At 36.2% G+C, this 20,893-nt stretch overlaps 2 protein-coding genes across 4 annotated transcripts in view; one reads left to right on the forward strand and one right to left on the reverse strand.

Annotated features, from left to right (window-relative positions):
- Positions 1-20,893, reverse strand: part of LOC100645758 (autophagy-related protein 16-1) — a 601,658-nt gene that overhangs the window by 301,319 nt on the left and 279,446 nt on the right. The window lies entirely within an intron of this gene.
- LOC100645878 overlaps positions 1-20,893 on the forward strand; it is a 97,823-nt gene that overhangs the window by 70,688 nt on the left and 6,242 nt on the right. The window contains exons 4-5 of the mRNA XM_003397578.4: positions 5,700-6,036; positions 8,137-8,802. Coding sequence (XP_003397626.1) covers positions 5,700-6,036; positions 8,137-8,802 — 1,003 coding nt within the window. The remainder of the gene's footprint in view (positions 1-5,699; positions 6,037-8,136; positions 8,803-20,893) is intronic.

Genomic DNA, 20,893 nt, shown 5'->3' on the forward strand with positions numbered 1-20,893 from the left:
TTTGCATTTTGATGCGCGAATTTGATTTTTAATAGACTGATCATTGGATATGATCTTTATAAACTAGCTCACCAGCTGGATACCTGCCATAGAAATCTTTTACGTCTATGCTGTGTGTGTCGTATGAAACGTTTTGAAATTTCATTAGCGCTGTTACGAGACACGATTGACATGACGACGTTGATCAAATTTAAAATCAATCTTAAAATGTATATAAAAATGACAAGATACACTATTCTTCTGGCAACTGACGCAGGAAAATTCGTTATATATCAAATTTCTGTTTTGTGTAAAAAAACAGAAGGAAGAGGAAGATTAATTCCATATTCATAACGACCTTCAAGCACGCCTTGAATTATTTACATTGAAAGATTTTTTAGCTTCTTTCAAATATAAGTTACGACGACGATATCCAACATGTAATTTCAATTCTAAGCAGTCGAATAAAATAAACCCAGTAACAGAAATAAATAAAATACTAGTCGACCAGTACTGGTGTAACTAACACAAAAATCTTAAAAATTCTTAACGAAATATACGCATATCAAATAAAATCTGGTACTAAAACCATGTTTTTTATTTCAACGAAGAAATCGGCCTTTTTAATACCTGAAATTACGTGAAATCCTTGCGTCTCTAGATGGCACGACGCCGGACGGGCGCACGGGAATGCCACTCGTGGTGCAAGTAGGAAATTTTTCTTCGAAAAAATTGCGTCAGGAAAGCGGCTTAAATACCGGTAGAAATTCAATTACGGTTGACAAGCCGCAAGGACTGTGTACGCCGTAAATGGTGCTCGTTGCGTTCCGCTAAAATTACGAAGGGAAATGCGTCTCTAATGCTCAAACACGTAAAAAGTCGCCTTCTCTCCCTCTCTCTCTCTCTTTCTTTCTCGCTCGTCTTCGTGGGGATCTCACTGAATCGCATTTACTTATTCGATTTATTTATTTGACCCGACCCGGTTGCCAGCCAAGCTTCATCGCCTTCGTTCCTCGTTCGCGGCTGGATGGAAATTTAATGCAAGTTAGATGCGTCGAACACAGTCGATTCGTTTGTATTGAAACGCCTCGTCCTGCCGCGCGACGAATAATTTGAGATTCATCGAGATGCAGCGGGCCGAGTCACTTGTAATTCTTTTCCGTCGTTGCCTCCAGCGCAGCGGCGCGTTTCCACCGTCCTGACTCGTCTTACTCCGCCCTAACCGCCCCTGATCCGCGCTGTCTTTTTTGTCTCGCCATTTGTTCGAAATAGTCCCGGCGTGGAAAGATGGTAGGTGGAATTACGATTGGCGAACGGAGCACGGAATGGGAGCAATTGTCCTAGGAGCTGAAGCAAGAGGGAAACAGTTCGGCTGGAAAAAAAGGGGATGAGGGTGTGGTCGATAGAGGGGGGTGAAACGGCACGCCCGGACATCGCTCTGTCGAAGTTAACTTCACATTTAACATCTGCCTGGGAGGTTAAAATTTCCCTCGAGGTTTTAAGTCGTACGGCAACGGTATATCTTTTGCCTCGATTCGAGAAAAGAAAAATCAGTGGCGACTTTATCGTTCGAAGAGACGGTTGTTCGCTGGTCAACTTCTTGCTTATGCACAGAACAAAGAATAGATAACGCTAAATGACAGTAAAAATTTGACTGTGCATTGAAATGTTTCATTATAGCGTTAATCAAATTTTTTAATGATTTATGAAACACACACATACAATGTGGATATGAAAGTTGTCTATGATAAGTGTTCGAATAATTTTGTGAACCCGTGTACATAGCAATTTCAAGAATTAAAAGGAAGATATTAAAAGAAGAGGATGTATTAAAAATGAATTTCAAACATGAAAAATCGAACTTAAAATTTGTTTAAATTTAATAAAATAAAATTTGATAGAATTTATGCAGCATCTAATTTAAAGAATGTAAGTGTTACAGGTGATCTATAAATATCTATCTACTGCTATAAGAAGCCTCCGGTTTCTGCATACTTTTTGACATGTCTACAGAATGAATATTAAATTTCAAACAAATGCTCAAAAAGCAAATGATCCACAAACAGCTATATTAATTTCGAGTTCTTGAATTAACTATTGTACGACAAAATCGATAGATATAAACGTACTTTATAAAAAACAGACGATTAGAAATTTTTAAAACATTTAGCAAGAAGTAAAATAAAATGACAAAACAAACAAAATCAAACCTACGTATATTTGAAAATAATAGCAGATTGACAGACAGACTTATGAAAAATGTATTCGTCGAAGGGGAAATAAAGAAGGCGTGTTTAATTTCTCCATTCGAATGGCAATATTGGTGGAGCGGCAATTTGCGCGAGGAAATATCGTTTGACGTTTCTATTAAAGATCGATGACGATCGGACCGATGCGTAGCCGCGCGTAAATCTTGTCGCGCCACAATCACAGACCGGATCAGCGAATCGGATAAAAGTAATTCGCGATAAAAGCGATTTCCCGAACCGCGTGCGCGGAATGAATAATAAACGCCGCTGGAACGCGCACATCGTGGTCCAATTATTCGAATCGCGAACAATTCTGCCGAAACTTGTTGATTTAACGAACAAACAGTCAACTAGATACGTCCGATTACGAAACCCTTCATTTCTGTTTGTGCTGTTTCATCAAACGATATCATTTGAATTTGATCAATTCGATTGTCACTGGATCGATAAAAACAGCGCAGCCACTGGCTTTCCGTTGAGACCACCGCGCAAACGATATGTTTGAGACGTCGCGTAGTTCTCTCAGTTAACTGCATTGTTCAACGACTTAGAGATAGGATTCGGGAGTTTCAATTGAGTTTTTCGTCGAAACGATTCACAGAAATGTTACGTCCCCGTTCCGAACTCTGTGAGAATACTTTCTAGCTTAAAACTAGTACTATACTATCATTCGATCTATCTACAATAGTATCCTAATAATAACCGTATAGCGAAATAAAAGTTGCCGAAACATTTAATTAAAAGAAAATTGATGGAACATTTTTATTAAAAATATTTGAAAACATTCTAAATCAGAATGAGTGGTATGTACCTTGAATTTGGTAGTTATTCGAATCCACTACACCTATTTGTGTTTAATTGAACATTGCGAAATTTTTTGTTAAAAAATATTTGAGATCAAAATGTGTAGAATGTTCAAGCGTAAACAACAACATTTTATAGTTTATTGGATTTACAATTATTTCAATCGTTTATACTTGGGCACCAGGCTCGATAGTCTTCTCTGAATTTTTTGACTCTGCTCTGTTTCTTTTTTTTTTTTCTCATCTTTTCTCTAAATTTATATTAAAATTACTATCGACCGTAACATTTTTCTGTTCTATTAAATAACTTCACCTTCAAAGAATCAAGTCACTCAGAATACGGATTGCCGAGTTGATAAGGAACGTCTCGTTGGCAAATACGATAAAAAGAAGGTCTACGATAATCGCGAGACCTGCAGACGATTCGATTATACGTTCGACTCAATGGCGGCGTTTATCGCGACGAACCGCATAAGGGCGCGGTGATTTTTCGACTTGGATTCCCTTGGACGAGAACTCTGAGAATATTGAAATCATAACGTACCAGCCATGAATATTATTCAGGTCTTAAGGCAATATAATCCAAAATCGATCGAGCGACGTGGAATACATTTGGCTCTCTGCTGCTCACTTTGAACCTGATGTTCGAGGAATGAGAGAAGCATCAACGTTCTAACCTAACTTTAGGTGGAAGACGATGATGATTTAGTACTTCAACTTTTCATAATCGAAACTTTCAAATTTCTTTGCTTTTAGTTTGATATATTATCTATTCCATTCTATTATAATGGAAACCGTTTTATTTAACAATTATTTGTAAATTATTAGAAATATAATATAAAAGATGAAAGAGCAAAAAACATAAAAGACTACTCTACTCGACTAATTAAAATTGCAATCAAAATTAATTTCGAATCATATTTGAATATAAAGGATTCAGCTATATAAAAATTTCGACAAAATTTGTTATTACTTGTATTCATAATTTGCAGGAATAAATTTTAATCATAAAAGTTATTCGTATTCCAATTATATCATATTACTATTAGTAGAAAATTTCATATTTTCATGAACACACAATTTAGGAAACAGAGCCTAATTTCTTATATGTACCGAGCATTTTCCTGAATATTTTCTATATTTATACATATTACCTGTATATCTTGTACATTTTTGCATCTGTAAATTTCCTAAAAATGCATAAACATTAGTGGCCTAATTAATGAAAGGTAAACAAGAATATCACTCTTCTTACTGCGTTTACATCTAAAATAGTGAAAAAGGGAAACTAAGGCCAAGCAATCAAAAACTAAATGTCTTTACTTCCGGAGAACTATACGTTCATTACACGCAAGCATTAACGAACATGGACAAAAACGAAGAAGAGATGGGAAACTGCTTAGTTGACTCCTCTGTAAACGCTGGTAAATTAGTGTTTTCGCAGTTGAACTATGCACTATTACGGGGCACTATTACTAGCTAGCATGTAATAATTGCTTCGACCTACGGGCGCCAGGCGTCTTTGAAAAATAGAAGAAAACCCACTTAATACGCTCGTATATTTTACCGTGACACGTTTAGAGAGTGAGCGGTTCTAAACGCAATATTTCTGTTTCACGCCATTAAAGACGGGTTTCTTGTTGATTAAACGCGTCATAGAACAATTTCGCTTCGTTTTACATTAACAGTCACTGATCTTCCGAGAAATATTAGTGCCGAGTCATGTACAATAGCTCATGAAAGTATTCGAACATTTGTAAAAACATTTTATAAATATCTTATTTGTTGAAATTTTGAAATTTTATTAACGCTGTGATAAGATTCGACTATCGTGATTATATATATTGCTGAAGTTTCAAACATATACACACAACATATTATTTAGTGCATGTAATGTGTTTTGCAGAAATCGTGAAATATTAATAAATTTCAACATTCGTCAGGACTATCGTTAACACTTTATTACATTTTAAACTGGCAGTCCATATAGTATATTGATTTTATATTAGATATGTTTGCAATAAATAATATTGTCTGCCAATAATATGATAAAGCTTTCTATGACAAGTGTTGAAGCACTGTAATGCACTATAGATGCAACGTAATTGTGTCTGCGTTCATATAAGCGTTGTAGTTCGTTTTAAAGACAAATTTGCGAGAAGCTACAGTGATTCGTTCAATTTGTGCTGTCGCAATATTTGGGAACGTAAAGCTCGCAGTTTTGTGGAAATCCATTAGTTAGCTTCTATTACAATTTCCCCTATGGACTCTGTGATTCCGCTTTGCGTCATTGAAACTTAATATAGTTACACACTGTTTCATCGGAATCCGGAGGTTTGCTTTCTCTGTTACTTACTCCGGCGGTTTCATGTATTAATAGTCGCAATAGCTTAATAGACATAGAAGGATTCTGGTCATTTTGTCAGATGTTGTGCAACAGGTCAATTCGTTTGACAGTTCGATGGAATACTGGGTTTTAGTGTGAAACACAGTCATTGAATATGGTTTGAAATGTCATTTCTAGACTAATGAAATTATTGATGCATTTGTATACGGATTTAGAAGATAAATATCAAAATTTTAAGTGAGCATATTTCTTCTTTTTATTCAATATATTCAACGTAGTCCAAGAAGTGGTAAAAAAATGTTTTTTTTCTTTTTGTTTCAGATCTGCCAACTACGCAAACGCAACGAAACAGTGTGAGCTTTCAGACATGGACCGGTTAACCGTTGCAGGATCAAGCGCTTTCCAATCTGCTAAAGATTTTGATTATCTAGAAAACCACTGTGTGGACGAACCGGTGAAACTTTGTGAATTCAAGAAGCTGTCTGGGCGTATCTTGAAAACTGTGGATTCCGTATATCAAGATGTTGGCAGTGCAGAAGAATGCCGAGAACTTTGCTTGAACTCGCCATTCCGTTGCCATTCTTACGACTATGGCGACACTGGTGATATGGTGTGCCGTCTTAGCCATCACTCCAGAGCTACTCTTTCGGATATTCAGGTAAAATATTATGCCAAATTATTATTTCCTTGACAAATCATTTTTAAACAACCTTCACTTGGATTTCTGCAAATCGCATTTGTCATTGCCTCTGTATTCTGTATTGCACCGGACGAACAAAAGCTTGAGCAATGGCTTAATTAATTAACCGCAACAACTCGCCATATTAATAGTAATATTGAAAGTCTGATCGATCGTAACCATAATCATTAAGTATTTAAAAAGATAGGACAAAAATTAAGCGAATAATATGGAGACAACTGAAGCTTAAAATAAATCCTACTTGAAACACATCTAACGATAATAAAATTTAGTACATCAACAAAGTATTAAATTTTTCTTCGACAACGAAATTTGTTTCATTTAGAATAAAGATACTAAATTAAACTAAAAAAAAAAAAAAAAAAATAACAATCTGCATCAAACTACATTTTAATTTTAAAGTTAATATTCTCAAAACTGGAACAGAATTGCTATTTTTTATTCAACCAAAATTTACAGCAGAATTTTTCTATTAGTCATTCATAAGAAGGAAAAAATAAATCGAGAACTATAACGCCACGTCACGTTTAATTCTCGCGGAACAACTGGCCGTTTGTTCGTTTGGTTCATGTTTAATAAAATGCTATTTCGCGACGTTCCTGCGCAATACCGTGGGACGCTGTTCGACAATGTGAGATTTCTCGTTACGTGAACTTACTTTAATTCATTTGGCACGACGAAGTAAAACAATTCAACGTCAATTCCGGGCATAGAATTCGCTTGGAAATCGTAGACCACACATTTCACCCGTTCTACCGTGCACCACGTACTCTTGAAAGGTCCGGTAGGGATTTTCTGTAAACGTGATTACATTGCACACGTGCAAACCAGGTCGAACAATTCGCCGAGAGCGCATTCATGGAAAATCGAGTTTCCATCGCAGATGCTTACCCTATCGAGCCTGTGGGTGGCTCTTCAGTTTGCGCATACGAGAGAACGGGTATCTCGTGGTCCTGAGAAAGTCAAGACAAAGACTTTTCTTCTCGCCAACCTGTTGAAGAATCGGTTCGCTCTATTTCCACTAGCGTTCTACTATGTCGAACTGAATCACTAGTACTTCTCCCTCTTTTTTTTTTTTTTTTTTTTTATAATACGTATCGTAAATCGCGTCACGGTTCTTATCGCGTCTTTATTTCTTCATCGATTTGATATACGAGAAGTCCTTTAAACCGCAGGAAAGAAAGGAAGTCGTCCATTTTGCCATTTAGAAGGATGTATCGATAATATAATATTGCGTGATATGTCACCATGGATAAAATATTGTTACGACCAGTGGTATTTTGGACGACGTACTCTGGCGACCTTCGGTCCCTTATTCGTGTCGTTAAAAAGAGCATAAACATTTAAACGTGGCAATTTGAAACTCGTTTCCTATATCATTACATGTCTTAAATAATACGTTATGGTAATTGTATAAAGAGGTGGTATCTCAGAGTTGATGCTATAATTTTGGTAATGAACGAGCAAAACCTGGCTTGATGCATTTAGCAATTTGTTAGGGGATAAAACGATAAACAAGAACACATTTGTGACAGTTTAAGTTCTGTAAATAGCAGGCAATTATAACACTGGTTAGCTATTCTAGTGGAAATATGCAAATTGTTATTACCCCATCGACACAGATTATCGTATTATCGAGAAGAATTGGCAAATTAGCATTACAAAATGACATACATATACTACTACAGTTATGAGATAATTTACTCGTGGAACGTATATCACAAACCACCATGATTTTTTATATAAGATAAAAAAATGTTTTTGACCATGTAATCACTTAGTACACGTCAATCTCGTATTCGAATAATTTAAATATTCTACCATTATAGTCGATACAAAATTACAAAATTACGCATCTCCTATACCACATAAGAAGTTATGATACGTCAAGTTAGCGTATAACATTTAGTAATAAATACAATCTCAGGTGGTTCGAACATTTCAGTAGTGATACACTAAAGCATCATGCAGAAATAATGGATTAAATTACAAACAAACAACAGAACTAGAGAGGTCATGATATAATGATAACAAAGGAAAATTCATGTTTAATTTCAGGAACCTTATCTTGACGTGCCTGAGGGCTCAACCTACGAATTAAGCTCTTGTTACAACGTAACGATCGATTGCCGTGCCGGCGACATGGTGACAAGAATCCAAACGAGCAAATTGTTCTACGGCAAGGTGTACGTGAAGGGTTCGCCCAATTCGTGCGTACAAGACGTAAAGGGCGCCTTGGAATTCGAGTTACGAATGGCTTACGACGATTTGGAGTGCAACATCAGACAACAGGGTTTGGGCCGATACTTAAACGACGTGGTGATCCAACACCACGACACCATTGTTACCAGCTCCGATCTTGGTTTGGCTGTCACCTGTCAATACGACCTGACCAATAAAACAGTGTCGAACGAAGTCGATCTCGGTGTACACGGTGAAATAACGCCCGCGTTGTCCGAGGAAGTGATCGTCGACTCGCCGAACGTCGCCATGAAGATCACCGATCGCAGTGGAAACGAAGCCATCCCATCAGCCGAAGTCGGTGATCCGTTGGCACTGAAGTTCGAGATCCTCGACCCTAACAGCCCGTACGAGATCTTTGTACGCGAGCTAGTGGCTATGGACGGCGTGGACTCCAGCGAGATAGTCTTAATTGACTCGGATGGCTGCCCCACCGATCACGTCATCATGGGTCCGCTCTACAAGTCCGCTACCACCGGCAAGGTAAGTTCCAGGCTAATGGTTATCATTTATCGTTAGCTGTAGCGCGATGTGAACCACAACGGCGCCACCATAAGCACGCCAACTTCTCGGTAGAGACTTTTTAACGAGATCGTAAACGGTTACGTACGGAATTAGTTTCTTTTTTCTTTCTTTTTTTTGTCTCTTTTTTAAGGAACACGTGTCTCGTTACCGTCGACACTCTTTAATGGTTTCGATCAAGCTTTTACTCCGCAAAAAGAAAATTGGGTGCTTCGAACGTATTCATAGAGCTGTTTATGGAGCAATAAGAGTTTATTATAGAGCGAATGCCAATACAAGTGGAGCTCCATCTATCTGAACATGACGAAGGACACGCAATTCACTTCGTATAATAGAGTTCTTGTAATATGAGGTCAAGAAATTTTCTCCCCTATCTACTAGTACTTGTCATTCACACGATAAGAGTACAAATCGAGGGACTTAATCGACGGATCTATTTAAAAGGCATTAATCAAAATTTCGTTTCAAATAACGTCCGAACTACTAAGTCAAAAAATATGAAGTTCGCAAATTACAAGTTCTGACATATTCTGTGCAACAGCTGAATTTGTTTGGCTATCGCAGGATCACGTTAAGTCCCGATCAAACTTAAGCGTTCCGAGGAATCCACTGTTCTAAAAATCCTCTAAATAACTTCTTTCAAAAACATTGTCGTCACGCAACACGATCATAAATCACTTAATACGACGTCGTTAATGAAACCACTAAAGACTACGAACGATACGTAACCAAGGAAGTATATGTTAGATAAGACTAGAAGACATCAGCTGTCACAACAAGAACTGTTATTACTCGCGTCGGTTTCAAGATGTTTGTAATTCCTCCTACACGTGTTTCTCGGAGTTAATGATAAAAACGGGGATAAAGACCGATTCTAATGTGACGAACATAGCGAGTCAGTCAACAAGGCAACTAATAGAGATGCTTGGTATCGATAATGTCGATACTTGGCCAACGACCGTTATAGGAACTTGTGTTACGTTGTTTCGCGTTCATAGGTACATTATATAAGGGTTAGAGGAAGGAAAAGGGGAGGGTTGGAAGAAATTGCGAGTCAACCAGTCAGTCCGACTGCATGCTAATCAATCACTCAAACGGATTTTACGACGGGAAGCAATTTGCTCGCGCCATAACAAGTCGTGCTATGGATGCACCGCCGCGCTGTCTTAGCTATAGCGCCGCATGATGCGTTGATAACAGCTTCGGGGGCTCGTTATTATTTTCACCGTGTAATGCTAGCTGTCGTCTGAAAATTTGGAAAGCAAACAGCTCTTCGTCACGGTTGACGTAGAACATGATACATGGGCATGTTATAAACGCAATTGTGCCTGCAAATTGGCAAGAATACTTGGTTATGCAGACAGCTTCTGATGAATGAAATACGTTACAGCGAAGTAAAAATTATTTGGTAATAAATAGACTGTGAATTTTTATACATTTATGAGCGTACTAATAATAGTACAATTTCCTATGTACGTTCCGTTTTTGAATTATATTCGTAAAAATATGAATTTACATAAATATTCAGTCCAGTAATAAAATAAATGTGATAGTACGAACACGATAATTTTCTACTGTAATTCTCATTCCTGATTTATTCAAAGATTCTCTTCTAGCTTCTCAAGTTTTTCCTGTGATTAAACTAGTGATGAATATTCGTATCTTAATTTGTAAATAATTCAAAATTTTTCTCTATTACGAAGACAACATGGAGATCATTATAATTATAGTATAGGACTGCCCACTATAACTATGTGGAAGGAAGATTTTATTGTTTCGTGGAGACAGAACGTGTAAAACAGATAGTAAGGTAGTGACGACGTAAATAAAACTCCCTCGGGTTACCTGAACCCATGTATTTCACTTACGAGTTAATGCAATATCACTTACCATATACCCTAGAGATATTTCCATTTTGATTTCTGCTTCTAAAGAAGGGAGAAATAAAGAACGAACGTTATGAAAATCAGGATCGTAAATTGCTTATTTTCCATTTTTTTCCCTCATATGTTATATTAACGTTGATAATATTTTACTCTCATATAAGAAAAAGTCCTTCCACTAACATGTCATCGTTTAAAAGAATTCTATGAACAGTTGCAATTTTGAATGATAAAATTGCAAAATTTATCTTCCTACGCAAATCGCCGAAATTTTTTTAAAAATTAACGGGAGCTAACGAAGATTCTCTCGTATTCAAGAATTATTAAACGTTCGTTGAAAATAAATCTTACTTCGACGTTTTGTTAAATTTCTCAACATATTTACAAGATGTTAAGGTATAAATAAAGTACGCGAAGGGAAAGGGGAAATATTGGATATGCTTCGATGTAGGTATCAAGACGTTGATCAATGATCGTACCACGCCCACTAACCAAATGGATGACATTATCGATGTAACAACGATTCAGACATTCGAGCGTGCATGTTATGGTGTCAAAACATCGCTGAATCATCGGCGAGACGTAATTCCACGCGTGGAGTGCAAAATCTCTCGAAGTGTCAGCGAACTGCAAAGAATAAATTAATTTCGTAATAACATTACTACCACGGTGAATCGCCATAGAATTTGCCCATTTACCCACATCACAGATCACGCATCGTAGAAACTAATTTGCATAATCTAAAAATTTTCATCGCTGTACGTATCAACCCTCTCGCTTAAGTATTATTTATCGTTCACCTCGTTTATTCCCCTATTTCTCTAACGAAATGCATTAATCATCGAAAGATTCTGTTATTAAATTCGGTTTAATGAAATAGAACGTTAAGTAGAATAAACGTACGTACGAGGTACGACACTCGAAATTAATTATAGTAATCAATTACATGCAGAATTTATATGATCTTGAAAATGTAAGGTATAACGTAATGAATCCTTCAGCAAATTGCAAATTTCAATTATACTCATCGACCGCTTGTTATGATTTTATATTGGACGTCAGATGAAAAGCTTCTTGAAAATAAAACACCAGAAAGATGATTCGCCTTAATCATCAAGAATGATGGCGCATAACTGTCTTAACATGATGTGAGAGATCGTTCTCTCCAGTAATGATCATTCCTTCCTCATGAGAAAGCGTAAAATTAGCCCCGCGATCGTGTTGACGAAGGAAGGATACAATTTGTTCGACAGAGCTAGATACCTAGGGAATGTTACAGCTGGCCGCTAACCATATTGGATAAATTGAATGTAACATATAGCAAATCTACCTTAGAAAATTAGAAACATTAGGTGCTTTAGACAGATCAAGAACACAGAGTAAATTAGATGGTTCGGGCGTCTAGATAAATGTATTATTTTCCACTAAACTTAAAATAAATTCTACGTATAATATATAAAGTCGCTTCTTTAAGACTTTCATTTAGAGAATTTACCTATAGTTTTGGTTAGTGTAATTCTCGTTTCATGATATAATTCGTTCGCGAAGTATCAAATATACGATATAATATAATATAAAAGACAAGGTTTAACAAAGAAGGAACCTCAAAATCGGTCTGCGAGGCAATAAATTTTCAGATGCAGTAGATTTCAGCTCGTTAACTTTTCGCTGTATGAATAGCCAGGCTATTCGTTAAAAATTAAAGCCGCATCGACGAATAATGACATACGACTATCTTAACGACGTGAAAGATTATTCGTCCAATAATGATCGTTCCTTCCGTGTGTACCGCATAAGGAAGCACAAAATTAGCTCCGGGACTCTTGCATTAGTACGTGGAAGACGGTCGATGTTCGCGAGCCCGAGCATCATTAATTCTTGCAAATTTTATCGGCATCCGATCGTCGCGTAAGATAAGAAACTTCACACGTCGTATGATTTAAGAGGTAGCCGTCATAGTCACGAATGATTTCAAGTTTTCTAACCACGATATAATTATGCTCCTTAAGTGAAGTTCGCGCGTACGAGATCCATCCGGCCCGATAAGCTCTTGAACCTTCGCCATTTTTTCCAATCGCTCCGAGTTCCTCATCAACTCGCGCAAATCTACCGATCGCCTCCGATAAATTAACAGTGTTCCACGCTTGCTAACGTTATGTAACCGAAATTTTTATCAAAGTGTTCAATTATCTTGGCGAAGCTGTCTATCGATCTTTAAGGTAGACGTGGATGATGAATCGCGCTGCCGGATAAACGTGATAATGTTTATTTAAACAGGAAAGATAACAGAGAGAGATTTTATACAGTGGAATAGCGAACGAAGAGAAACGAAGTACCTATATAGTTTAACCTCAAATATATGGTATTCCGATATTTTGCTATATACTTAATGATTTAGCAGGCATATAATATTTATATACTGAAGTATGTTCGAAAGTATTCATATTATTAAAGTAAACTAATAGAGATGTTTCCTTTGTACGCGAAGAAACTGTTAGTAATCTGAAATTTTGTTGTCTGATTATTTCTAGGTTCGGATATGTCATCATAATTGTTTTATTAAAAATATCTATTATCTTTATAATACGATTTTAATATATGGAAATCAAATAGTCTTATTAAGTTATCTTTCTATAGTCTCGTGATACATAAATTAACAGTTTCAAAGTATTTTATCATATTTAGAAAAGTCATGGATTCAAGGGTAAAAGATAGTAGTATTTTGCTAATTTTTCATTATCGTATTATACGAACAGCAGAACATCTGATTCCTTCCCGAATGTCTCAAAGATAAAAGTTCAAAATTTTCCTTCAGGATAACTTCTGAGTTTTATTACCAATTGTTTCGTATTATCAAAGCAATGGCTAATGGTTCACAGTAAATCTCACTTCATCGATTTCGAAGAACACGTTCACCGGTTTGAAGGTTGAACGTCCTACGAGATCTTGTACGCGATTGATGCTTCGGCTGTCGACGAGTAAAACAAACGGATCGTTACGATATAGTCGCAGGTAGAAAGAAGAATGCAAGGATGGGGGGTAAGGGGGAAGGGGGGAGAACAAGGGGCATACCGCCTCGTTAACTCTTCGTTCCACATCATTTGCTCGCGCGGGTGCGGGCGCGCCACGGAGCAATATCGCTTTATTAGAAAGTAATAACAGTCCCGGCTTGAAAGAAGGAGCAAATTTATATCCGCTAATTCAGGAAAGATGCGGCACATCGAGATATATCACCGAGTCGTGTACACCCTTGACACCCCTCCTCTGGCTGAGAAAGAGAAAGAGAAAGAGAGAAAGAGACCCGTTCCATTCGTACCATGATCTCGTCCCGCGCCGATTCCACAGATCACGCGAGCTAACCTCATTTCCTCCCGAGACTTGTCCAAGTAACGAGGCCTGGATCTACGAATAGCTGCTTGTACGTGCCCCCTCGTACACAGGAAATTACAATTCGTGGAACAAGAATCTGACTAGAAGAAGCCCCGCGAATAGCCAGACAGCGCTACATGGACACTTGTGATAGTCTTCTGAGTACATAGAGTGTTGCAAGAAACGACTCGAAGACTTTGTCAGCTTATAACGCTCGTTGAGAAGGAAAATATGTAACGTCCAAGCTACTAAGCTTCGATGGATAGCTAAACATAATGTGGACGTAGATGACTATAATGAAAGCGGTACGGTAAAAATAGATTGCCATTTGTAGAGATAGTGGCGAATTTATTCTTGAGCAGAATGTTTATAATTTGCATAAGTATTTATGTTGAGGTAGAAACTTGAAACACTCGTGTATTAAGATATAACCATTTAGGTTTTATCATGCCTTGAACTGTGATGGGTGCATCTATAGATAGGAAATATTTACGATACGAGGAAAATATCAGAGTGCCCTGTGCAGTCCAATAATTGGAACAAGAGTTTCTAACGCGCTGCGCATATAGTATATTAATTACATTTCTATCGTAATAAAATACAATAGTAATTTAGCTGGAAGCGCCTCGTCAATTTTTAGATACATAACAAAAATTAGAGTTTGAAAATCTAAGTGCTAATCGAAATAAATCCTAAAATTATCCCTTTAACGGAAAATATCAAACATTGGTCTTCGCATTTATAGTAATAAATAATCTCTTTCTCGAGTAAACAGCTGCTGAAACAATTTGAAGGAATTCTTGATGAAAAAATGACGGATGTAGTTTTTTCTAAAGGATCGTTGCTTAAGAATGCGTTAAGTGGCTGATTTTTATTGTATCGCTCGAACAAAGAGTAGTATACTTATCATGTTAACCATGGAACTAGGTTTTCCCAGACTACGAGTGAGTCCGATTTTTTTTTCGCTTTATCCATTCAACGACGTAACGTTACTCGTTAATAATTTCCGTTGCTTTTTACGGGCACAGAATTGAACGGAGGAAAGAGGGATCATTAACGCATAGAATGGTTGATTAAAGCCGTGGAAGAGATAGAATTGGAACTTTAGGATCAGTGAGAGACGAACGTCGAGACTAACAATTATAAGGATCGTTAGAAGCGTGTACGTTAAAGTAAAATAAGCGAATGAATTATTCGGTGAGAAATAATAAAGTATGTAGGAAGAATGCATAATATAAAGGAAAAGGACATTCCACAAAAGTATTTGAACAGTCAATTATTCATTATATGATTAAGCTGCAAATTTAATGAAATTATCTTCACGCATTAATTTTATATTTAAAACCAGTATTCACAGTGTACAATAATTTTTTATCAAGCGTATATTTACAGTAAATGTATGCTATAATTCTATAGTATATTTACAGTTGGCTTCTAATTTCTATATTTATATCTTCCGGATTGTATTGATATAATCACAATAGTCGTATTTCTTACTTGGAATTTCGTTCTTGGAATACATTTATGAAACATTTGAATGTGTAGAAATATTCATATAGCGTATACAGAATAAGCAATATGCAAAACCATAACATTTTCAAGCCAAACTCTTTCAAACTGATATTTAGAAAGTGAAATAAATTTCTATTCAAGTTTCATTTCTCTAATTGTGCCCATGTATCTGTATAAAAATCCACAGTCTACTCGCTACAATATCAATGAAATTTTAAAATATATTCATAAAGGTTTTCTATGATAAATGCTCAATTATTTTCGTGCATGAAAACTCCTGGAAACCATGAATTGCCGCTTGTGAACTTCTCACTAACTAGATAGCAGAACAACTTTTCACCCAAATAAACACACTGAGTTGAAACAAAAGAAAAAGAAGAAAAGGATAAAAAGAAGATTCTCTTATGAAAATAATCCTTCCCCTGATACCTCCCCCCTCTTTTACGGCCTTCTATGACGTGAAATGTTGCAGCACAGAAGAACAGTGGCAATTTTGTTAATTATAAATGCTTATTACAAAAAGAGTGAAAGAAAATAGGATATTAAAAAAAGATTGTGTTTAATATTTTCTATTTTATTTCAAACAAGACAAAAGCTTGAGAACAATACATTAAACAAAAAATTCTCATTATCTCTAAAATTTAAATCATCATTTAAAAAAGAACATTTCCTGCCAAATTATTAATATATAGGGTATTTCACATAACCTGGCAAAGTCATAGCTCTAGATCAACAAAACATAGACAAAAATTTTATTAGTCAAAATCATATGATTTTGAATGACGCATGAAAGATTACCTCAAGACTGGAAATATTTAAAAAATGTTAAGCTCATCTTTATGTCTTTTAAGCTGAATTATAAACTAACCGATGCATTTGTTTTTATTCTCTATACAAAGACATTAAGTCACTTAGCTCTGAAAATTCTTAGTTGAAAATATATTTAAAGCTTAATTTTGCGAAACTTAAGAAAGAAAACATAAAGCAGTAGTATGGCAGTTACATTTTCCTCATTTAATTTTATCTTTAATTGCTTTGAAACTGTTTTTCATTTACTTGCCTGGAACGTCTTGTATACATAGTGAATAATACAATACACACATATATTCGTAATATGATAATTGAAAAAATCCCATGAATATCATCAGAAGGTTTAATTCATTTACTCCATGAGGTTACCCATCGATGATTCGCTTCCTTTATTTGTAGCCTTCAGTAATTTGATTAACCTTGAAATAGCGAGAAATACGAGACATAGAAGAAACACTCGGTTGGACCTGAAAGGCCTGGCAAAAGGATTCGTCTCGTCTAACTAGGAATTTGCCAAAAGTCGGGTTTTCCGGTATGTCTGTCACGTAGCCAAGCCACGGTACCGGGGCTCTTCCATTTCACAACCGGTTTGAATGAAATTGGAAACATTTCTCAGCCGCCACACTCGCTTCTCTGTGTAGACACTGGTATAAACGTACAATATACAAGGTATTTCGTGACATATGAGTCCTACTTTGAGCGTACGTTTACGAATTAAAAGCAAACGTCTTCAAATTTTGGTTAATTTTTCCAGTTAGATTACTATTTGTTTCTGATCGTAAAAAGTAATATGCAAATTTAAATAGGAATTAAATAAATTGGATGCAACAGTACTTCCATTAATATGATTCAAAACTCTCTGAGTTGCCTTCCGGGTAAAATATACACCTCTTTCCCATCGTATTTTCCCTGTTTTCTCATTTTTCATTGTTTATGTAAGTAGTACCTCTACATAGAACATTTCAACAAGTTAGTTTTCTATTCATGTTAAAAAAAGGATAAGAAGCAAGATTATACAGATATATGCATTTAAATTTTAAGTTTTTAAGTGTTGTTAAGATAATTCTTAACATATTCGTAATATGTCCTTGTTTTGTTAAATGTGTTAAACCAATTATTTAATCTGGAAGAATATCTCACAATAGTTGTTTAATCTAGACATCCATTATTTCGCAAATCTTTTAAATACATAGGCAAGAAGATAATAATAAAGTACATTATGCACTCTCTAAATTCATACTTAAATGAGGAAAAACAGTTATTTATTTTAATACTATATAAAAATATAAAGCAAAACATATAACAAAGCTATAATTAGATTCAGACAGAAAACTTCACTGCTATTTAGCCTGGACGGTAATTCATTATCATTATTTCACCTACACATCCTAAATTTTGCTAATCTCTAAATAGTTAACCAATTTTCAAATTTATCCCCAGACAAGCCAAAAAGTATCACTTCAAAGACATCGTAACCAAATAAAGAGTGACGAAACAGCAATTCTAACTCAAGAGTAAAAATCCACTTTCCCAAATTACATTCGCGAATAAAACTACACATAGCGATCCATTTTAGCATACTGTCTCAAACTAATAGGATGAAGGATCAAGCGGAAGCGAGGACGAACCTGTACCTCACCGACGCGAAGTGATCCACGGCGTGGTACATTTATGACAGCTCCGTCTACTACGTTTTACGGGAGTACTGTCATCACTCTCGAGTTCGCTACTAAACGCAGTCGTGGTCGATGTCACGTTCGTCGACGGTTGCCGTGTATTCCGGTTGGTAAGGGACGTAGAAACAGCCCGTACCAGATGCCGCGGATACACCGTGCACTTCTTTCCTCGCGTTTTACTGACCTTCGTTCTCTAAGGCTTTCCGCCGGGCTCTCAGCGTCGGCTGACATGGAGTTAATAAAGTTCCGCTCGTTCCGCGAGACGCGTTCGCCAAAGAAACAGCTAAATGAAGCTGTACGTGGAATGAAGCATATTTTAATGTCTTACTTCTTACCCCTCCCGGAACCCTCTACCCCGATAATGTACGTGCTCGGTGTGTAAATACGGTGAACTTGGTAATGCGCCGCAGAAACCAGTTTCAAAGGAGCACACGCGCGTGGCGCTAAGCGCTTTATAACTAAAACCGATCGTGAATCGTGGAACGCGATTTCCAGTTCGATGAGGAATCAGTAAAAGTGAACGAAACAACCGATGAAACGAATTGATTTCCTATAGCGCCACAGATTAAACGCTTAGTAACGATAGGGAGCGAATAATGATACGCGAGACTGCCGTATTTTGTTGAGTTACTTAAGAATTTTATGGAATAAAGGAGGAGATAGGAAGTTTCTGTAATTAAAAAGCGAATACGAAAGAGTTTGGTTTCAAATAGCATGCTTTGCATCGCTTATTATTTTTAATTGGAATAAATAGAAGTTTTCTTTTATTAGGGTTATTAATAAACGATCTGTCTGAACCTTCTTGAATAACTGAAGTAATATTACTAGTGAAACTTTACAAGTCACAAGTTGCAAGTTACTCTGAACTACAGTAACAATATTGCTGATCACGTGAATAAAATTTATAACTCATCGATTCGTTCTTTAGTTTTCGTCCGTTATTACATATTTCTGTGTGACTAGTATATATTAGGTTGTCCGAAAAGTTTCTTTCGGTTTATAAGATGATAATAGATGAACAACAATTTCTGTTTTATATTATTTTATTGAGTTAGATATGATCCATTTTATTCTATTTATATTATTATGTTCGTGCATAATTCAATAAACTGATATAAAACAAAAAACATTGTGGGTCTACTATTTTCTTATAAAACGAATGAAACTATTCGGACATCCTAATAATATATTATTAATCCTTAGAACGAAGGGCAATAAATATTAACGGCATGTTAAATAAAGTACGTAGAAAGAGAGATGTAAGTAATGAATTCTTATCGTCGACAGGCTAACATTATCGAAGCAGTTTGACACTACCGACGAGTATAAAACATCTAAAAGAGAAAAGAAAAATTCAAACGGAGGATCCTAGGTACAGATGCTATTAATATCGAAATAGTTTCAATCTCTGGAGACTGGAAATTTTGTAACGACATAAAATCAGGGTAGCTAAATTGTTTTCCATCGCATAATTCTGTAATTGTCGTTATATGACTTTAGCTCTTAAAGAAGAAAAAAATTGGGACGCAGCTGGTATAAGGTGCGAAAACCAGTTTGCCACGATCTTCTATGACGCACATTGCGTGCGACGAGGAACGCCTGTACGTGTTATACGATACCTGTGTTCTACAACGCTTTCTGATTTTTTTATCAGCACGCGAACAAGGGCGAACGTAATTTCAGTGGACGCCCCGTAATTGACGGGATATTGAAATACTTTGACCAGAAGCACCTTACGTACGAGTTACGCCGGAGATAAATGGTTTTACCTTTCATTCGAAGAAACTTGATTGAATATCGATCGAGAAAGTACAAGCGTATGGAAATTGAATAAGTTCAAAGACCATAAACGGAGTGTTCGAGGAAATGTTCGGCAGATTTTTCAAATATTTTTCATTTCATCAAGTAGTTTCTAAAATCCTTCGTTTTTAATAAGTTTATTCATTGCAATGATTTCTTTTAAGCGAAATTCATTTTTTGAGACTTAATTATCCTCTTTCAATTTTTGAGATTATCATTTCACACATCATCCTGAGCGAAATCACGTAAAATTGTTACAACCCCGTTATCTCCCTATTGAAGCTCGTAAGGTACACAATGTAGGACATACATCTTTCACAGACGTTTCTCCAATCTAATTCCTACATTCTTGAAAACATTATTTTATTGTAGTATATACCACGCATTAAAGAATTGGGGTATCCTTGTGTTTGGAAATTTTATGTATTAAAAAGTGATCAGAGACCTACTAATTAGATGTTAATTACAAACAAAGATATGGGCTGTATTAATTGTAGACTTGCTGATTACAGTTTAACGTTCTTTACGTTATAAAGATAATATTTCGAAGCCCCACAATACATGTGTCGTGTCGTAAAATCGATGTTTGATGACATCGTAATTCGTCTATTGTACTAGATGAAAGCCATGAAAATTATGAAACATTGTGTTGTATTCAGTGAAGAAACAATTTAAGTTCACAATGAAGAATGAGGAGAAAGAAATGAACGCGGTCGTCAGTGCTTAACAGCATCCAGGCTATTTCTATGAATGGTAAATTGCATCAGAATACGCAAAAGTCTTTGTTGCGTCCGAAGAAGTTATTTGACACAGCTGTTGACGTATTATCTTAATGATGAATAACGGCACAAAACAATTCCTCACGTGACTTGCAAATCCTCCGGAAGTACAGCATTTTTGCCCCCTTGATTGTTTTCACAATTCAGAAAATCTTCAACGGTTCACGCGTACATATATCTTGATCTATTTTGACAACCGCGAAAATTTTGCGGAAGAAAAGGT

This window comes from Bombus terrestris, chromosome 9 (genome assembly GCF_910591885.1).
Source record: "Bombus terrestris chromosome 9, iyBomTerr1.2, whole genome shotgun sequence".
In the NCBI taxonomy this organism is placed as follows: domain Eukaryota; kingdom Metazoa; phylum Arthropoda; class Insecta; order Hymenoptera; family Apidae; genus Bombus; species Bombus terrestris.